Source organism: Ochotona princeps, chromosome 4 (assembly GCF_030435755.1).
Source record: "Ochotona princeps isolate mOchPri1 chromosome 4, mOchPri1.hap1, whole genome shotgun sequence".
Lineage (NCBI taxonomy): Eukaryota > Metazoa > Chordata > Mammalia > Lagomorpha > Ochotonidae > Ochotona > Ochotona princeps.
This window is the reverse complement of record NC_080835.1, coordinates 8,635,279-8,655,732: the sequence shown is the minus strand read 5'-3', so window position 1 is coordinate 8,655,732 and position 20,454 is coordinate 8,635,279. Positions and strand designations below refer to the sequence as shown.

The 20,454-nt window shown below is 55.5% G+C and overlaps 1 protein-coding gene across 1 annotated transcript in view; it reads left to right on the top strand.

Moving 5' to 3' along the window:
- The window catches only part of FADS2 (fatty acid desaturase 2), a 31,924-nt gene extending 14,309 nt beyond the window's left edge, over window positions 1-17,615 (top strand). The window contains exons 5-12 of the mRNA XM_004599325.4: window positions 6,168-6,293; window positions 13,428-13,488; window positions 13,803-13,879; window positions 15,017-15,114; window positions 15,313-15,409; window positions 15,708-15,787; window positions 16,237-16,362; window positions 16,614-17,615. Coding sequence (XP_004599382.2) covers window positions 6,168-6,293; window positions 13,428-13,488; window positions 13,803-13,879; window positions 15,017-15,114; window positions 15,313-15,409; window positions 15,708-15,787; window positions 16,237-16,362; window positions 16,614-16,665 — 717 coding nt within the window. The 3' untranslated portion in view covers window positions 16,666-17,615. The remainder of the gene's footprint in view (window positions 1-6,167; window positions 6,294-13,427; window positions 13,489-13,802; window positions 13,880-15,016; window positions 15,115-15,312; window positions 15,410-15,707; window positions 15,788-16,236; window positions 16,363-16,613) is intronic.
- Window positions 17,616-20,454: the final 2,839 nt, after the last annotated feature.

Below are 20,454 nucleotides of genomic sequence, written 5' to 3'. Positions count from 1 at the left end.
TAATTGGAGGCCAGTGAAGAAACGGCATGCGCGATGAGCTGGTCCCCCCTCCCTGGGAATCTGAGCTATTTAGTACATTGTGTTCCTCCCCCTCTTCCCTCCAGCGCCAGGAAGTGCACAGCAACACGTAAAACGGCCCTTACCCTCCGTCTGTGTTGCCCTGCACTTTTCCTGCCGTTTCTCCTAGGGTGTTGACGCTTTTGTCTTTATCTGTGGCTCTAGGGGAGTCCAGGTCTGGAGAGTACATACAGGGATTTCAATTTTTAAATTTTTTTCCCAAGATTTATTTTTATTGCAAAGTCAGATATACAGAGAGGAGAGACAGAGAGGAAGATCTTCCAACCGATGATTCATTCCCCAAGTGAGCACAATGGCTGGAGCTAAGCCGATCCGAAGACTGGAGCCAGGAGCTTCCTCCGGGTCTCCCATGCAGAGCAGTTTTCCAAGGTCTTGGGTTGTCCTCGACTGCTTTCCCAGGCCATAAGCAGGCAGCTGGATGGGAAACAGGGCTGCCGGGATTAGAATTAGTGCCCGTAAGGGATCCTGGCACGTTCAAAGCGAGGACTTTAGGCACTAGACTATGGCACCGGGCCCCCCAAATGAACCTACTTTCCAATTCCATCTTTCCATGAATTTTGGGGGGTATCCAGGTGTTAAGCCCTTAGAGAAGTACCATGAGCCATGTCATGATGGACTAAGCTGAGAGTCAGGCCCTGTTTAGAATGAGGGGTGAGGGAGACCTGCATCAGGACGACAGCTCAGCTCTTTGTTGCCCGCTAGCCCCTTGCCAGTGACGTTGCACTGAGGTGAGAGGTGTGACCACCCTGGTGTGTGAGATACATCCTGCCTGGCCTTGCCAGCAGTGTCTAACAGTGTCTGGAAAAAGCTGGGCCCTCTGTCCTGCCCACCATGGCGAGGGAGGAGTCCCACGTTCAGGTTAAAGCTCTCCAGACCACGCCAGCAGGCCCTTGGTTCTCCGTGTACCGGTTGGGGTTGAGGGGTGACCGGGGCCGAGCTCCTTCCTCTTGTTCCGCTGCAGGGAGCTTGCCTGGCTCAGGGCCTGAAAAGGTCTGAGAATCCACTGTTTGTCCAACTCAGGGACGCGGGGAGGGGGTGCCCACAGCACATTGCTCCGTTTCATCTTGCGTCTTTCTCTGCCCGATAAAACCCTCCCTGGTGGCAGAAAGTTCCTTCCCTGACCCGGGTTGGCCTCCAAGTGAGCCGTGTCCTAGTTTCAGACTGTGGGCCGGGGCCAAGGGCAGTCTTCCTGCCTGATAGCCCCACGGAGCACAGTTCTTGCATCAGATGCAAGATGAGGCCTGGACTCCATGCAGAGTGTTTGCCAATGACACTGGGATTCTGGGAGAATAGAAAGCCAGGGCCTTGAGCTGTGGGACGTGGGATCTGCCTCTGCTGGTTGTGTCCTTGCTGCTGTGTTGCATAATCAGGCCAGCCGGAGAGCTTATGCAGGCGTGCCCCAGGGCAAGGAGCTCACAGCTGGCCTGGAGTCCAGCCCTGGTACTTCTGGGCACATCATCCTGGCAGGCAAGTCCTGCAGGTTCCTCTGTGCCTCTGGTCGTTTTAGTGGATAAAGAGGGTCTGGCTACAGACAGGTCCTTGAGGGCCCTGCCAGCTTGGATGCTCCAGCACAAGTCAGTGAGGCCTGCGGCCAGGTGCTGGAGGGCCTCCCGGGGCTGAGACCTGCTTCTCACTGTGCCATTGTGGGATGTCAGGACTTCTCAGCAACCCTTTCTCCTCCTACAGTGCCACGTCTGGTGGATATTGCCCCCAGAGATGTGGAATTCCAGGAAATGGTCTTTTACAATGACAGTAAGAGGCCATCACCTCCCTGCTTCAAATCCTGACCTTGTCTGACCTTGCACTTGGGATAAAATGCTGACCTCATCTGCGATGGATACCTGCTGGTCTTCTGCAGATGGACACGTCTCTGGCCAGAAAGACTGGGATTGGGGTGGGCCAGGGGAGGCCCTTGGCTATGGTGCAAAATTTCAGGGGAAACAAAGCAAATTGTAGATAAATAACCTTATAATGCACTTTTAAAAAAATCAAAATTAATACAAAAAGGACCCTCCAAATATAACAAAATATCAACATTAAGGCAAAAAGGAAAACGTGTGCCCTGATTATGTGTTGATGCCATTAAAAAATCTTTATTTGAAAGATTGAAATTTTTTTGAAAAAAATTATTTAATTTTGTTGGAAAGACAGAGTCAGAGAGAGAGAGAGAGAGAGAGAAAGAGAGAGAGAGATCTTCCATCTGCTGGTGGAAGTTCCCAAATGGTTCAACAAGCTGGGGTTGGGTCAGGCTGGAGTCAGCAGCCTGGAACTCCATCTGGGTCTCCCCTGTGCTTGTCATCAACCCATGTACTTGGACCATGGTCCGCTGATTTCCAAGCTGCGTTAGCAGAGAGCTGGATTGGGAGCAAAGCATCTGGGACTGAACTGGCACACCAAAGTGGGTTGCAGGTGTCGCTTAGCCCACCAAGACACATGCTAGCCCTGAAAGCATGGTTTTCAAGGCTGATTTCTTTCCTCCTAGAGCATTAAATCTGCTGTGAGATGTTTAAAGTTTGAGCACCCAGTGTATGGAAAGCCACATGATTTTAATTTCAACTGTTGTGTTTATACCAAGTCAAACTCCAATTACACTTTTATTTCAGCTGATAGCAATTAAAAAGCATTTAAACAGATGTCATCAGCCTAGAGTTTATTTCTTATTTGAAAGAGTTAGAGTCTCCATCAATTGGTTTACTCACAGCAGTTGTAGCTGGACTGGTCTAAAGCCAGAAGTCAAGAGCTTCCTCCCACATGGGTTGCAGGGACCCAAGCACTTGGGCCACCTTGTGCTGCTTTTGCAGGCACACTAACAGGGAGCTGGATTGGGGTGGGGCAGCCAGAGCTTGAACTACCACCTGCAGGGGAGCTGATGCCACAGCTACAGCACGGCATCAGCCCCCAAAAAGCAAATTCTAAGGGGGCTGTGGGTGGATTTGGTTCTTTTAAAGCCAGGAGTACTAGTTTTCCTTGTGCTTCCGGCTTTGCCAAACCCCTGCCTAGGGGCTTTCCTTCTGCTTCTGGAACATTCCCAGGGCAGTCTGTTAGGAAAACCCCTTGCTGTGGTTGACCACTAGCAGGAGGCTGGTGGCAGTGGATGGCTCCCTGAGGGTGGGGATTTGGCAGCCCTGGCTGTTCCATCTCCCATCCAGCGCCCTGCTAATGCATCAGAAGCAGCGGAAGGTGGTTCAAGTACTTAGACCCCTGTTGCCCACGTGCGAGACTCTGACGTGGTCCATGACTCTGCTTTACCCTGGCTCAGTCTTAGCCATTGTGGCCATTTAAGGGAGTGAACCAATGGATGGAAGATCTCTCTCCTTCCTTCTCTGTATCATTCTGCCTTCCAAATAAATACTTATGATAGGCAGAAATAGACAGAGCGAGCTCTGGGCCCATAGGCCGAAAACCAGCTGGGGAAGGGCAGCCAGGCCAAGGCCCAGAGCTGAGCAGCAGGAGACTTATCTGGGCCACCCTCGTGGGTGGCAGGCATCCAGTCACTCAAGCCATTGCCTCCCAGGGTCTGCCTTGGTGGGCACCGGGAAGTGCAGGCATCTTGACCGGTATGCTGAGACTCCAGCCTGCCACACTGCAGGCTGGCCCAGCTGTTCCTGCGTGGGGGCATCTCAGCTTCCAGGCCTCGCACCTCCGTGTGTCTCTGTGTGTCTTCCATTCAGCTCTCCCAGGAATTCTCTGGGCTCACACTCGCTGACATCTCTCTGTTCAGCTGGGTTGGAGTCCTGCCTGCCTCCAAGGGCCACATCTGTTCTGGCCCTCCGCTCCCACGCTGTTGGTGTCCTGAGACAAGGCACGTGCCAAAAGCATCTTTCCAAGTCAATGTTTGTTTTTAGCAAATAGGCCTCTTCACAGATGGCCAGATCCTTCACCAAAGCATCGATTGGGTCACAGCTCCCAAGTCGAGTGCTGACACGGGGGAATCAGTGGAGTGTCCCTGGCTGACTTTACTGGGGGGAACCACCACTATATAATGTTTTACAAGATTGAGTCAGAGACGGCCATCTGTGGTCTGCAAATAAGTACCCTTGTCTCATGGGATCACCAGTTTATGGAATTGTCAGAACCGGTGTCACCTTCTGAGTGGGATAGGAGTCAGGGCACTTGCCACTCAGCACAGTGGCTTCTTGTGCAATTTATTTTCTTCTTTTCGTTTTTAATAATTTAATCTTTGTTAAGATCTATTTATTTTTATTACAAAGTCAGATATATAGAGAGGAGGAGAGACAGACAGGAAGATCTTCCTTCCAATGATTCATTCCCCAAGTGGCTGCAATGGCTGGAGCTGAGCCAATCCCAAGCCAGGATCCAAGAGCTGCTTCTGGGTCTCCCATGTGGGTGCAGGATCTGAAGGCTTTGTGCCATCCTCGACTGCTTTCCCAGGCCACAAACAAGGAGCTGGATGGAAAGTGGGGCAGCTGGGATTAGAACCGTCACCCATATGGGATCCTGGTGTATGCAATGTGAAGACTTGAGCCGCTAGGCCACCGTGCTGGACCCACAATTCTTTTTTAATTAATTAATTTTTTGTAAAGCCTTACTGGGGCAGACGTTTACCCAGCAGTTAAGGCATTGCTTGGGAGGTTGGCTCTGCTTATGCCTCCGTCAGCTTCCTGCTGAAGTGCACCCACGGAGGGAGCAGACGATGGCTCAAGTAGTTGGGCCTCTGATACCCACGTGGGAGACCCTGATGGAGTTCCTGGCTTCTGGCTTTGGCCTGGGCCCACCCTGGCACAGTTGAGAACAGTTGGAGAGGAACCAGCAGATGGTTCTCTGGCTTTAAAAAAAGGAAAAAAATTAAAAATACTTTATGAACATGTAATTCATAGTCCACACAGTTCATCTACTCTTTTAAAAAAAAATTTGTTGTTGTTCTTGTTGGACAGTCAGATACACAGAGAGAAGGAGAGACAGAGAGGAAGATCTTCCGTCTGCTGAGTCACTCCCCAAGCGGCTGCAACGGCAGGTACTGAACCAAAACGAAGCCATGGGCCTCTACTGGGTCCCCCACGCGGGTGTAAGGTCCCAAGGCTTTGTGCCATTCTCCACTGCTTTCCCAGGCCATAAGCAGGGAGCTGGATGGGAAGTGGGACCATTGGAATTAGAACTGGCGCCCACATGGGATCCTGGCATATGCAAGGCAAGGACTTCAGTCGCTAGTCTACTGCGCCGGACCCAGTTAATCTACTCTTGAAGGCATCCATGTTTATGACTTTGAATATAACCCCGGATTTCTGCCATCATCATCATCATCATCAAATGAGAGCATCTTCATCACCTGAAAGTGAACAGCCTCCCCTCTCAGCCCACACACCCATCCCCCATAGGGCCTCCAGCCCAAGTCCAGGCAGCTGCCTCTCTCTCAGTGTCTGCCAGGCTCCCTTTCTTGGCGTATCTCAGCAGTGTAACATGGCATCCTTTAGCAACTCGCCCCTTTCGCCTGCCCTAGCCTCTCCTGGGTTCTAACGTGGCCCAGAGAACATCCCACGCTCCCTTTCCCCAAGCTCCTGTTTGTGGGCACTTCTGGTTTCACCATGCAGTTCTTTCGAAGGAGGCTACTATAGACAAGCGAGTGCAGTGTTTTTGCTTGTTGGTTTGTTTCTCTTTTTAATCCTTGTGTACTGCTTTGTGTGTGACAAGCTTCCATCCCTCTTGGGCATCCACAGGAGAGAAATTGCTGGATTTCCTAGTAGGGAACACATTCGTCGTCCTTGAAACCCCTCCCCTGGCGTGACACTGGCCGCCAGAAGTGGGTGCAGGAGGCATACCTGCTGTAGTGCTCACCCTGGGGTCCCTCAGAAGCGCTTCTCACCCACCATCACCATCTTAGGATAGGGCACATGGTACTGGAGCAGCGAAGTGACAAGGCTGGGGCCAGCAGGTGCTCCTGCTCCGTGGGGCCGGGGTCGTCTTCCAGTTTTCAGGTTCTGCAGTGCTGTCCCGAGTGTCATGGAGTCAGCCCCGAGTGCTGGAGGTGCCAGGAGCTGACTGTGGGTTTTAAGGATGGTACCAACGCAGACATGCTCAGGTGCCCAGTGGACTGCGTTGCTCACCTCACGCTTCTCCCCCCTCACACGCAGGGTGCCTCGGCCAACTGGTGGAACCATCGCCACTTCCAGCATCACGCCAAGCCCAACGTCTTCCACAAGGACCCGGATGTGAAGATGCTGCATGTGTTTGTCCTGGGCGAGTGGCAGCCTGTCGAGGTACAACCTCAGGAGGGCAGGAAGCAGGGAGGGGTCGGCTCCGTCAGGTACACCCATTTGAGCCATTTGGAAATCATACCTGGGTGCCCCTGGTGATCGCTGCGGGGGAATGTACGTGGAAGGGCATCTGAGGTGAACAGGGGACGCAGCTCCTTAGAGGAGGAGAGGATGTAGGGAAATGGCACTCCAAGGAGGCCTGCTGCTAGGGCCCCCAGCCTGGTTAACCAATAGCCAGCCCGTGTCAGGAAGCCTTGCTTGGAGAAACCGTATCCTCTGCATTGGGTCACTGTGTCTTCAGCATGGCCGCACCTGGCCCACTCTACCACATGGAAAACCATGGGCTGGGGGTTTGGTGCAGTGTTGGGAGGCACCACTTGGGACACCTCAGAGGGCCTGGGTTCGAGGCCTGAATCTTCCCCCTAGGCAGTGATGGCTCAGGTCTCTGCTGCCCACATGGGGAATCTGGACTGGATTCTGAGCTCCTGGCTGTGGCCTGGCCCAGCCTTAACTGTCCTCTCTGTGTACCCCTGTGACGTTCTGTCTTTCAAATAAATAAAAAAGGAAGTAGCATTTATCATGAGGTACAAGAAAGTAAGGTCCAGTGAGGGGATGAGATGGAGCCAGGCTCACACACAACCCACAGTGGTCGATCCACGAGGGACTGCTCTACTACCCCGTCTGATTGTTATAGTAGCTAATTTCTATAGGTGTAGAACATATGGGGTGTAAGTATTTATATAGGTTAGAAATACACACAATCAAGGAGCGAGTCCCTCCCCTACAACCCCTGTGAGCATGCCTATGTCTGCTTCATTAGAAACACAAAGAGTTTTCTGATACAGATAAATAAATCACTTTAAAAAATAAAAAGGAAAGAAATACAAAGCATGGCGCCTCCTCTTCTCCTTCAGACTTGCTGTTTCCACCAGCATGAACCCCACCCTGGGAGCTCCAGGGGCCTGGAGGAATGAAGGCGTGCCTATTCAGTTATGTCTGCACTCTGGCATACCCACAGTTTGATGATATGGTGTTGATAATCTCATTTGAAAGAGGAAATCTTCATTTCCTCTTAATAAAAACACTCCATGCATGTATTTAGTGAATTGAAGAGCCACCTCGACGTTAGGGAGAGAGAAGATAACACACACTTGGCTCTTGGGCAATGCGTTGAGGACCTAGAGCAGAACGGAGGGGAGCCTGGAAGCCGACAGGGCTGGGCACAGGAGGGAGGACCGCCCCCGTTCTGTCGTGTGAAACCAAGGCCCCCTTGCCCTGGGGTAGGGCGCCTTGCTTAAGTGCTCCTCCTAGCAGCTGGTGCTCCTGGGTGCCGAGGCCCAGAACAAGGCCAGGACAGAGCCCCAGTTCTACACGTGGGTCCCTTGGTCTCATGTGTTTCTTGTGGAGAGAAACAGTCTGAGCTGGGACATGAGGCTAAGGTGACAATGCCGCTTACAAGGAAAGAGGTCCCAACTCAGGCCCTGCGGCAGCACCCAGCCACTGCCACCTGGCAGGTGTTTCGTTCTCCACCCAAGTACAAGCTTTTGTTTTCCTTCTAGGAAACAGTATGCTCACTTTGATAGTAGACTGATGAACCCGGGGCCTTTGCTCTCTGAGGACAAAGGCTTGCCTGAGCTGCCAGGCCCTGGCAGGAGTGCCCTTGGCTACCGTTGTAGATGCCCTCGAGCTCCCGACATGTCGAGGCCGGCAGCTTTGCCCTTGGCACCTCCTCAGCCCACACCCTTCTCCAGCTGGCTTTGGAGCATGGCCCAGGAAGAAGGCTATGGGGCATGATCTTACACTCGCCTCTACCAGGGTACTTGAGAAAGTGCATGGAAAAATGCATAATATTTAAAAATATTCCAACATTTTCTTAACTACTCATCTCACGTTTTCTCAAGTTATTAATTTTTAAAATTTATTTGAAAGACACACAGAGAAAGAGTTCTTCCATCTGCTGGTTCACACTCCAAATGATTTCCAAGACTGGGACTAGGCCAGGCTGAAGCCAGGAGCCTGGAACTCCATCTGATTCTCCCCTGTGAGTGGCAGGGACCCATGCACTTGGGCCATAAGGTGCATTAACAGGGAACTGGATCCGAAGTGGAGTAGTTGGTCTCCAGCCAGGGCTCCAGTAGGGGATAGAGGCATTGCAGACAGTGGCTTCACCAACCACAACAAAGTGCTAACGTCTCAACATTTCTGTTGAAGATTTATTTTATTTATTTGAAAGGCAGAATTGCAGAGAATGAGGCACATATACGTGGACACAGAGAAATGTTTCCATCTGTTGGTTTACTTTCCAAGTGGCTACAGTGGAGGGGTTGAGCCATACTGACCAGGAACCTGGACCTCTCTCTCTAGCTCCCTCCTGTGGATGGCAGAGGCCCAAGCTCCTGCCCCACTGCCCTGGAGGAGACTCACTGAAGTGAGTGATGGTTGTGGATGCAAGCCCCATATCACCATGGCGTCCCCGCCTGGTCTCGGGATGGCCCAGTCTGGCAGCCAGGACACCTGCCAGAGTTTTTCTCCCTGGCATGGAGGAGTAAAGCAGCCAGCAGGGTCCGCCAAGCCTGCCTGGTGAGCATCTGTGTGCACAGCCCTTCTGCCAGCCACACCCCTTCCCAGTTTGTGCTCAGCCGCTGGGTTAGGCCAGTGGCTTCCGATAGGATGTTTTGACTTATTTTTGTTTTTGTTAACAAAATATTCTCCCCATCAAGCTTCCTTTTGTTGCTGTTAGGCTTAGAAGCTCTTGGCAGGGAAGATTTTCAGTTCCCTGTGCTGACAGTGACGCCTGCCCATGGGCAGGGGATGTGGGTACGATGAAGTTCCGCCTCCACTGGTCTCCCGAGGCAGCCAGTCCCTGACCCCTACAGGTCCTGTGCCCCCTCCTGTCACCCCAGTGTCTGGGTGCCTTGGGGTGGTGCTCATTGTCGGCTTGTCGTGGAGCCTTCTTCCGCTTCTGGAACACACTTCACTTCATTGGCTTTGCATCTTTATCTGCCTGGATGTGGCTGTATTTGTTTATTTGAAGTTTGTCTGAAAGCCAGCCAGAGATCCTCCACCTGCAGGTCTGCTCATTAAATGCCCACAGTAGCTGCGGCTGGGCCAGGCTGCAGCTGGGAGCCTAGCACTCAGCCAGGGTCTCCCATGGGGGTGGCAGGGGCCCAGGCACATGAGCAGGAAGCTGCAAAGCCAGGATTCAAACCCAGGCACTCTGATATGGAATGCCAGTGTTCCAAGCAGCATCTTTGCCACCGTGCCAGACACCCGCACTAGGACGTGGATGTCTCATGGGAGTTCTTATTAAAATTAATTCATATCTGTTCTATCTTTTTGTTGTTACACTTGGGGCTGAGAAAGTAATCAGCAAAGTGGTTGATATTTACCTAAGTGGTCTTACATCTGGCTCCTGTCTGTGTGAGTCTGGGTTACTTTTGGGTCACTCTTGAGTTTCCTAAATAGAATAATCACATCCTTGGAGATAATGAAAGTTTCATCTCTTTCTTTCTAATTGCTTCATCCTATTTTTCTAAGTTATTATTATTTAGCAGTTATTTGAAAAGGAGAGAGACACAGAGCAATATTATCCATCTGTTGGTTCGTTCCCCAAAAGCCTTGCAATAGTCAAGGCTGGACCTGGCAGAAGCCAGAAACCAGCACTCAGAGTCTCCCATGTGGGTGCTAGGAACCCAAATACCTGCACTGTCATTACCTTCTGCTCCCCAAGGGGCATGCTAGCAGGAAGCTGGAGTTGGGACTTGAATCAGGCACTTCTATAGGATGTAGTGTTCCAAGTTCCATGACAAAGGCCCTCCTCCACTCTCTTCTTCTTCTTCTTCTTCTTTTTTGTTCAAATATTTATTTTGGAGCTAATGTTGTAGTATAATGAATAGGCTCTCTCTACCTGCAGTGCATCCCACATAGGTGCCAGTGCAAGTCCCAGTGGCCTCACTTCTGATCCAGCTCACTGCTCATGTACCTGGGAGAGCAGTGGAGAATGACCCAAGTGTTTGGGTTCCTGTATGCACAAGGGAGACCCAAAGAAGCTCCTGGCTTCGGACTGGCACCTCTTGAGCTATTGCAGTCATTTGGGGAGTGAGCCAGTGCATGGAAGATCTGAATTCCAGAGAGAGATCATCTCCTGGTTCACTCCTCAGATATTTGTAATAGTCTGCGCCAGGTTGAAGCCAGGAGCCAGGAACTCCATCTGGGTCTTCTGTACCCGTGGCTGGGGCCCAACCACTTGGATCATCTTTGGTTGCTTTCCCAGGAGCATCAGCAGAGCGACAGATCAAAAGTGCGGCAGCAAGCACTGGAACGAGTGTTCCAATATGGGATGTCAGTTCATTTCCGCGGTGGCTGCACCTTCCCCCACCCCCTGCCCAGGTTCTTTGTGCCTTGGGCTTAACTGGCTTGATGAACACTTTCAGAGTGCCATTCCAACAGCGGTGAGAGCTCCAGGGCAGCCTCGCTTTGCTCGTTTCATATTCATTTCTTGCATGGGGTTGAGGGGAGCCATGAGACAGGTGTCTGTGCTGTGCTGACAGTGGACACTCAGAAGCTGGGGGTTGCACCTTCGCACCCACCCCTCCTGCAGCCCAGCCGCACCCCTGTCCCTCTGCCTGCCTGCCACTGCCCCTCCGATGCTTCCTACAGAGCCTCAGGAAGTGGCCAGACCTCTGCCTGCTGGCCCCGACACGGCCTTGGTGCTGCCTTGAGGGACATGCTCTGGCTGCCACACTCGCTGCTCGTTTGTGTGAATTCTCTGCCTCCCCAAAGCTGTGGCTGAGCTTGGCAGCTTACCCCCCCATACACACATACACACCCACACCCCGGTCCTGCCTGCACAAGGAAGGCCCTTGTCACTCCTCTGACATTTTGTTCCAAGGATGAAATGTACCCCACACATGGCCCTGGCACCTTCTCCAGCCCTCAGCCAAGCCCGGCCTCACGGTCCTTGGGCAGGCTGGGAATAGGAGGCTGGTGCCAGAGCTGGCTCTGCCCCTGGCCCGCATCCCCAGTTGTCAGCCTCAGACTTGGAACATGCTGTCCCTGCTCAAGGCCAGCTGCTGTGTGTGCCACTGTCTCCTCCTTGGGTCTGGCCGCAACGAACCACCCACACTCTTGCCTGCAGCCTCTGCTGGGCTCTCGCTGTGTGTGACAAGGACCCCTGTGTGGGATGGGAGCTGTGAGGGCCCCTCCACAGGAGAGGGGCTGAAGGCCAGACAGAGCCTGGCAGAGCACTGCCCCATTGGAGGCCACCACGATGGGCACAGACGTGCGGCTGCATGGGCCTGTGTCGAGCACCGTCCCTGGGGCTTTCGAATGCACTTTGTCCGCTGCACATCTCCACTGTGCATGTGGCAGCAACCCGGAGCCAGGTGGGGTACCACAGCTCAGTGAACTGTGTACCACCCCGGGGCCAGTACCCTGGGCTCCTGCAGGTCAGCCAGGGGCACAGAAGAGCCAGGAACAGTGAGGGGGACAGCTCCTTAATCTCTGGCATCCACAGGGTCACCAGAAGCCATGAAAATGCTGGGCTTATGCGGGCATTTGGTACAGTGGTTAAGATGCAAGCTGCGGTGCCCACATGCCACGTGGAAGGGCCTGGGCTGGAGGCTTGAGTTTGCTTCTGACTCACAGCAGGGCACAACTCAGGCACCTGGGTCCCTGTCACATTCATGTGGGAGATCCCGATGACATGCTGGGCTCCTGCCTTCACCTGGCCCAGCCCAGGCTGTTGTGGTGTCTGGGGAGTGACCCAGAGTACGGTAGAGCTCTCTGCCTTTCAAGCAAATGAAAATAAATGAATAGAGCAGTACACTTGCTATGTCAACACAGAAGTGCCTGCCACCCTGGCATTCTGGGCAGCCCTAAGTCCCTCCCCTCTCTGTCCAGGCCTTCCCATGGGGCTCTGTCCCTAGGATGGATATGGTCAACTGTGGACTCAGATGTGGTGGGGAAGACAGCGGGCAGGGCTAGGGTAAGCCACAGTGGAGGGTAAGCCTGGAGACCTGTTTCCTGCCCCTGGTAGATTAAAGCAGAAGCCAGGGGCAGCCTGGACCCCTGCAAGTCCAGGGCTGGCGTGCTCCCCTGAGGCTGGCCACCTTGGCAGCATCCTCTGCTGTGCCTTTCTCCCTGTCTCCCGGATCCTCACCCCTCCCTGCTCTGGGAGCTGGTCGGTCAGTGGCTCACTCTGAGTCCTCTGGCTCGGCCTCCACCCTGACTTTAATGAGAACCTTCATGAAGAGGGACATACTTTCTGGGAAGGAGTAAGAGCTTTCCCAGGGCCTGAGAGACACAGCGACCCTTTCTGGTGATGCTTCAGCTGGGTGCCGGTCCAGGCGACAGGTGGGGTGTTGATCCTCCCCGTGTCCAGAGTCCATAGGCTCTGTCACAACCCCAAAGGCACCTCCCTTTGTTTTTACCTGCAGAATGGGGGCAGTTCTGCCGTCTGCAACTCACATTCTTCTCCCTGTTGCACTAAGTTAGGAGGGGACACCATGTGGGGGGGTGGCTCTGGCTGTTGACCCACAGGGGGGTCAGTTGTCGGCATTTAGGTCCCGTTTTCATTGGCTGCACCTGGCAGTTGGTGACATGGGTGCCAGCAGGGCTCCTGGAGGCTGTGAGGCATTTGTGCTGGGATGGACTCAGGGCAGCGTCTACTCATGTTCAAGTCTGCTGGCTCTAAGACCTGGCTCCCCGCGTGGTCCCTGGCACTGCAGGCAAGAGGAGCAGGTGCGCCCTGATGCCCAGCCCAGGACACAAGGGGCAGGGTGGGCTAGGTGCTGGGGAGCCAGGTGTGGCTGCCAGAGCCTTTGTCTGCATTCCTCAGGGCTGGCCTTGGGGAGGCAAGGGAGAGGGACGGGTGGTGTCTGCTGACCTCTGTGTCCAGTCCTGGCTTTTCTCAGCCACTCTTGTGGGTGCCCTGCCCAGGGTGAGGTGTGTATTACCCAGAAGGCCATTTGCCCTTCTTATATTGCTTCTGGTGGGGATTGGCCCATGAACCTGAGCTTCAGGAGCCCAATATTCACGCCGGGAAGGGAAAGGGACAGAAGCCTGTCCGCTAGCAGGGAAGGTGGGGAGGGTGGACAGTGAGAGGCCCAGTGCTCAGGCCCTGCCTTCTCCCCTCAGTATGGCAAGAAGAAGCTCAAGTATCTTCCCTACAACCACCAGCATGAATACTTCTTCCTGAGTGAGTGTGGGCACACCCCGCCCCGCCCGGGAGGCCTCTGGCCTCCTCCCATTGGCATCCTTCGCAGAACCAGAGCGGGACCCCAGGCCTGTCAGACACACTCAGGGGCCCTCTGCACCAGCTCCCAGTCCTCCAGGGCCACGAGACTCCCTGCTGGGCTGCAGATCCTGTCTCCCAGCTCAGCATCCCAGCAGCTCCCCATCTCCCAGTGCTGGTGGTGTGGGGTGGGACCTGGGCAGGGGCAGGGCCAGGGGTGTGGCTCGAGTGGAGCCTGAAAGGAAACATCTGGAGTACCTCTGCCCTCTCTCGCACAGTTGGGCCGCCGCTGCTCATCCCCATGTACTTCCAGTATCAAATCATCATGACCATGATCGTCCACAAACACTGGGTGGTAAGTCTCCTGGGGGGCCTGCCCTCCTCACTGGGTGCTTGAGAGGGCAGGGTGGGGGTGGGTCGCTGCTTTCTTTTCCGAAGGGACTTCCTGTGTGGCCAGCAGGAATCAGGGAGGTTGTGGTCAGGGTCCTCCCAGACATAGCCACAGGGCCCTCTGCTGGGGCAGCCACTGTCCGGGCAGACCCCCCAGAAGAGCTGGAGGGGAGACCCTCTTTTCCAGCCCCTCCTCCTTTGCTGTCTCATGACGGCTGAGCCATGTATTATAACCAGGCTATCACCAAACACGGCCCTGGTGGCCCGCAAGGAAGCCGTCATCTCAGCTGTGCCATGGCCCCGGGACCAGCCTGTTGTCACCTCTTCCTCTGTCCAGTTAGTGGGGGACACCAGTATGATCATTCTCCCTCATCGTTGTCCCCAAGAGATGGCCTGCAGTCTCAGCGTCGCCTCACCCCATGCACGTTACTGCGCAGGAGCCTGGGGGTGGTTGCCTGAGCATCCCGGGCTCAGTCTGTGAAAGCCCTGAAGTGTGGATGCCCTGGACTGGGGTGACTTCTGAGAGGCATTAGCAGGGCAGGGATCTGCAGGAAGAAAGGTCACTGTGGTTGCTGTGGCTGCCTGAGGGCCAGCTGGTAGTCAAGGAGAGGCCACTGCTGAGGTCTGGTGAGACAAGGGGGGCTTGGGTGGGAGAGGAAGCGTGTCTGCAGGTGCACCTGTGGAGGGGAGCACAGCTCCTGCAGAGGTGCCGGCCAGGAAGTGAAGAAGACACCCCAGCAAGGGTGTGGGAGGGCCATGTCCGCTGCCCTTTGCCCCCCCTCCCTGACTCACTGAAGCCAGCAGAGCTGAGGAAGCAGATGGAGAGGCCAGGGAGCTGAGGACAGCCGGTGGCTGCTTGTCTAGGGCTGTACTCACCGTCCAAGTCCCCCTTGGTCCTTCCGCATGGCTGCCCCTGGGTTGGCATCCCTTGTGACCCATCCCTGCCTAGCTCCCAAAGCACGGAGCAGTCACCTTCTTGCCGCAGAAGCAAGAAAACAGGCTGTTAGCAAGCCCCATGCATGCAGGCGGCCGTAGCAGGTGCTGCCTGTCTGTCTCTTTGACACTGTTGCCTCCTGGCCACTGATGGCATTCTTTCCTGCAGGACCTGGCCTGGGCCATCAGCTACTACATCCGGTTCTTCTTCACCTACATCCCTTTCTACGGCGTCCTAGGAGCCATCCTTTTCCTCAACTTCATCAGGTGCCTGAGCTTTGCCGGTTAACCCGCCCTGGGCCCCGGAGCACCAGCACTGATGGGGGCTTGGGCAGAAGCCCTGGAGGAAGGGCCCATGCTGCACCCACCTGCTTTGGGCAGGGTGGAGCGTAGGTCTGCTGGCACGTGACCGGGCCCCACGGGGAACCCCTGAGAGTCCTCACACTGAGTTGTGCTCTCTTTCAGGTTCCTGGAGAGCCATTGGTTTGTGTGGGTCACTCAGATGAACCACATCGTCATGGAGATTGAGCTTGAATCGTACCGTGACTGGTTCAGCAGCCAGGTGAGGGGAAGCCAAGAGCCATTGTCCATGGCCTGCTCCAGAACTGGCTAGATTGGTGGATTTGGGGCTGTGCAGTGCCACCTGTGCCCTGCTGGTGGCCTCAGGGCCAAGGAGAAAATGTGGCAGGAATCCTCTGCAGGGATATGAGGGGAGATCTGGGCAGACCAAGGCCACCGGCCGGGCACTGTGACACAGAGCATTGGCTCTGAGACCTCAGGCAGGGCTGGGCCTCATGGGACTGAAGCCAGGTGTCCGACCTTCCTTCTGTCCCTGGCTACTCATCCCGTCTCTTCCGCAGCTGGCAGCCACCTGCAACGTGGAACAATCCTTCTTCAACGACTGGTTCACTGGGCACCTCAACTTTCAGATTGAGCACCAGTGAGTGTGACCCAAGGGCTGGGGATGGCAGGAGGACAGTGGGAGGGAGAGGTGTGTAGAGGGCGGCTTGGAGCTGTGGTTCTCCTGGCTCCGCAGCCAGCTCATGGCGGTCAGGAGAGGTGCTCTCCAAGTGTGGTGGGAGACGAGGGACTTTCTTTGCAGCTTGTTCTTGGCTGCCGTTCGTTTTCCTCTTGTTCCTTACCGTCCATGACATTTTTGTCTCTGCCCACACAGTGTCTTGTAGCTCCCTAGAGCACACACCCACCCCCACCGGCCAGTGGCCCCGGCTTCCCCACCACATGACCTGGGAAGCCCCTCAGGCTTGCAGGAGGAGCTGTGCACATGCAGTCTGGTCCCCTTAGGACCGGGGCCTCCCCAGAGTCACAGCAGCTGCTGGGGAGCAGCCTGGTTCCGAGGTGTCCTCACACTCCTCTCCCATGACTCCCCAGCCTCTTTCCTACCATGCCCCGGCATAATTTGCACAAGATCGCCCCGTTGGTGAAGTCCCTGTGTGCCAAGCATGGCATCGAGTACCAGGAGAAGCCCCTGCCCAGGGCCTTGTTGGACATCATCAGGTTAGGCAGGGAGTCGGGAGGGGGCAGGGTGGGGAGTGGTGAGTGCACCTGTCCCGGGCGGTGGTGGGGAGAACCCACCCTTTGTCCTTTGCATGGGAGTCTCCGTGCTGAGCCCAGAGCCTAGCCCCGAACTCATGGCTACTGCCTGTGCCAGTTAGCAACCCTGGCTGAGTTGAGACCACGCCCCTCTCCAGAGTGCCCTTCCCTTCCAGGCCCCTGAGCCCTGTTCCCTTGTCCCTCTCTCTCTGCAGGTCCCTGAAGAAATCCGGGCAGCTGTGGCTGGACGCCTACCTCCACAAATGAGGCCGCAGCCCTCGGGGCACCCACGGGGACGGGGACAGGGCCCAGGTGGGGGGTGACGGCTACATGGAGGGGTGGGCTTCTGTTCTTAGGGTGCCTATGAGGCTGGGTCACATGCCACCCCATGTATCCTGGGCTTGGTGTTTTCTCCCTTTTTCTTCTTTGCCTTCTCTGCTCCCCCATCCCTGCCCTCCGTCCGCTGCCTCCCAGTCCCTTCTCAGGAGTGCAGGGAGAGGTGGTCGCAGGAGGTGGCTCTGTCCCTCCCTCTCTCCCTCCAGCCTCTGCCTCTGGAGACCTATAGGGGCCCAGGAAGGGTCACCCCTCTCATAACCAGCCACCAGGGTCACACTCCCCACTTTTGCCCCGCAGACCCCCAGGTCCGTGGGGTAGGGTGCTAGCCGGGCAAGGCTCCCTGGCCACTGTCTTCTTCTCTGACCCCGCCAGTGGTGTGCCCATCATAAGCTGTGCCTTGTGTCCTGGGACTCCCTCCTGGGGTCTCCCCTGAGCCTGCAGTGCAGCTCACCCAGCCCTAGAGGCCCCGGGACAACATCCGCTGCAGTGCCCACAGGGTAGCCTGGCCTCGGGGCTTGTGCAGGCACTGTGGCTCTGCCCTCCCCACCCCAGGGCCTTTGGCCTCAGGACCCCAGGGCCTAATGCCCACCTCCAGCCCACCTGCCATGGGCACAGCAGAGGCCTTCCATGCCCAGCAGGGACCTCTGTCATCATGGGGTGGCCTAAGATTCCAGAGCCCTCAGACCTCCAAAATGCTCCGTCAGCCTCTGGGCAGTGCCAGCCACCTGCCAGAGGCCATCACGGCCTCGAGGTCTTGCCACAGGTTGATTGTGCTGTCTGTCCCGTCACTGCCGTGACTACATCTTGACCTTATGCTGGGGCAGTGTGCTGTAAGGAGGGTGGCAGCGGGGCTGGGCTTGGGAAACATCTCACAGGGCATCCTGGCATCCCAGGGTGTGGAGATAGGGACACTCGCTGGACCATGGGGACTGTGAGGGGAGGGGGGGGGATCTGAGGAAGTGACCCTGAGGTGACAAGGGAATGTAGGGTCCAATGAGGACCTCACAGGAGCCAAGAAGAGGGAAGGAGGCCAGGGCAGCTGAGAGGAAGGAAGGGCCCAAGCTGCTGCTTTTTGCGATCTAACCCACTAACCGATGACTCTTAGATTTAGGGGAGGGGCAGGGCCGGAACAGCCACATGTGGGGACCTCTGGAGCAGGCCTGTGGAGGTGGCAGTGTGTTTCTGTCAGAGGGGGAGAAAGGGTGGACAAGCTTCCAGCTTGCCGTGACAACAGTGGCCCCACCTGGGCCCAGCCAACATCTGCCTGCTGCCCCTAGAGGTGGAACAACTCCGCAGGGAACTGGTCTTAATGTCTACAATGTTGCTTCTACACCTTTATGATTTTTTGGAAATAAAAGAAATAATTTTATTCTCATTTTCTAGTAGCTCATTGGGCTCCGTGGATGGCTTTGTGTGCTAGGAGTGGGCGTGGTATTGGGGAGGGGCTTTGTGGTGGGGCCTGGGCATGTTGTCCTCTGTACCGTCCTCTCCCCACTACCCTGCTGGCCTCCCAACCTCCATGTCCCTACTGTGCAAAGGTTTGGGGGAAACAACCCCAAAACAGGGGTGTGCCTTTTTCCCCCTGGGGCCCCTTCTCAGCAGCTGGCTTCCATCAGGTTTTAAGCCCTTAGACTGTCCAATGGCTGGAAGACCATGGGGAGGGTTGACTGGGAGGGGCCGTCCCCCACTTGCCACCTGAGCCTGCCCCCTGACAGCCCTGTCTCCCAGGATGTTGCAGGCCAGTACTGCTGACCAGCTGTGCCCCAGCAACTGCAGGTCCAGGGCCTCATCACCTCTGATGGCTAGGAACTAGGGGAAGGCTGGGGAGGACACTGTGGCCATGAGGGTACCAGGTAAAACACGTCTTACATCCTCCAGCTATTACAGCGTGGTGTCTAATTGCCCCAGCAGCTCCCTTGCCCTTGAGCCCAGCCCTGGGCACACTTGCCTGCTCACTGCTGAGCTGTTCTTCCTGTGCCTGCCAAAGCGGAGGATCAAATCCTGATGCCTCCTTTGACCAGAGGGAGAAAGGATAGGCCAGGATGGCACACAGAGCAGTCTGCTAGGTCCGCTGACCCCAATTCGCCACGCAGAAGAGGCTGTCACGTTAAATAACTCCACATGGGTCAGGCTGACCACAAGTGGAGGAGGGCAGTTTGGGTGGCTCCTGAGATGAAAGGGTCAGCTTGGTGGGTGGGTAGTGGGCATCCAGCTGGACATTCAGGAGCCCTCCAGGCCCATGGTGAGGAGCGATGAGGTGTGTGATGGAAGTGGCAGCTGGTAGCTGCCAGTGGGACTGAGCTGCCACCTGCAGAAACAGGTCCCCCTGGGCAAGGCCCACCCCAGGTCCCACACGCCAAACCACATCACACATGAAAGCATAGGGCCATCCGGCATGCTCGAGCCTGCCTGGCAGTCCAGGCCAAACTGTCCAATGTGATTTGTGGACTTGGTTCTGCAAACTCATTTGTATTTTTAAAAGATTTATTTATTTTTATTAGAAAGGCAAATCAGATTTGCAAAGAGAAGGAGAGACAAAGATCTACCACCCGGTGGCTCACTCCCCAAATGGCTGCAATGGCCAGAGTTGAGCCCATCTGAAGCCAGGAGCCAGGAACTTCTTCCGGGTCTCCCACATGGGTACAGGCTCCCAAGACTTTGGGCCGTCCTCTACTGCTTTCCCAGGCCACAAGCAGAGGGCTGGAGGAACGTGGAGAGGCTGGGGCATGAGCAAGCACCCATACTGGACGCTGGTGCTTGCAAGGTGAGGATTTAGCCATTGAGCCATCGTGCCGGCCCGGGTTCTGTGAATTCTGAAAGGATGTGGGCTTCTCTGCCGGATCACCTGTTTCTAGAGCCAGTTTCCAAGAGAAACAGGAACCAGGAACATGGAGAGGGCCGAGCCTGGAGCTGGCAGTATGGGAGGACCAGTACCTACTGCATCTGCCCAGCCCCGCCCCAGGCATATCCCATCTCCCTCTTTCCTGTGAGGGACTTTCTGGGACTGGAAAGGAAACCCACAGGGAAGGAGGGGAAGCTGAGCTCAGGAGTGGGGCAAGGGCAAAGATGGCCTCCAGTTCTAGCCTCCTGCAGGAAAAAAGGAGAGGTTGGGGACAAAGCAGGACGCCCGTTTTGACAAGGGTGCCTTAAACAGGGGTGCACTCCTCGCAGCCACCACCAGGGGCAGCACGGAGCACAGCTCTTCTGCAAGGCTGCGCTCTAGCCCTGGTAACCCCTAGGTGGCGCTGCAGACCCAGCGGTCCCTTATTGCAAAGTCCTTGGTGTTATCACTGGTCTAATGGGCTTATCAGAGCCTCTGCAGGAACTCCCGCCTGCCAGGGCCCGGACTGAGCGAGCAGAACAGGAAAGGGGAGTTTCCAGCTGTGGGAACAGCCTGATCAGAGACTTTGGGCAAAGGGGCCATGCTCTGGGCATAAGCCAGTGCCATCCACAGGATGGAACTGAGGCTGAGAAGGCAGAAGCCTGAAGACTGAGTACTGACCCCAGGCACTGGACAGTACGTGTAAAGTTTGTAAACAAACTGAAGAGCACTGTTGCCGTTCCATCATTGTAGAAGTTGGTTTCACAGCTCAGAGAGGTCCACTAACTTCCCCCAAGGTCACACAGCATGGGGCCCTGGCAAAGGACAAGGATTTGGCCCTCCACTCCTTATGCCCCATCCCCTCCTGAGTCCACTTGACTCCATCAGGGTGGGCCCTG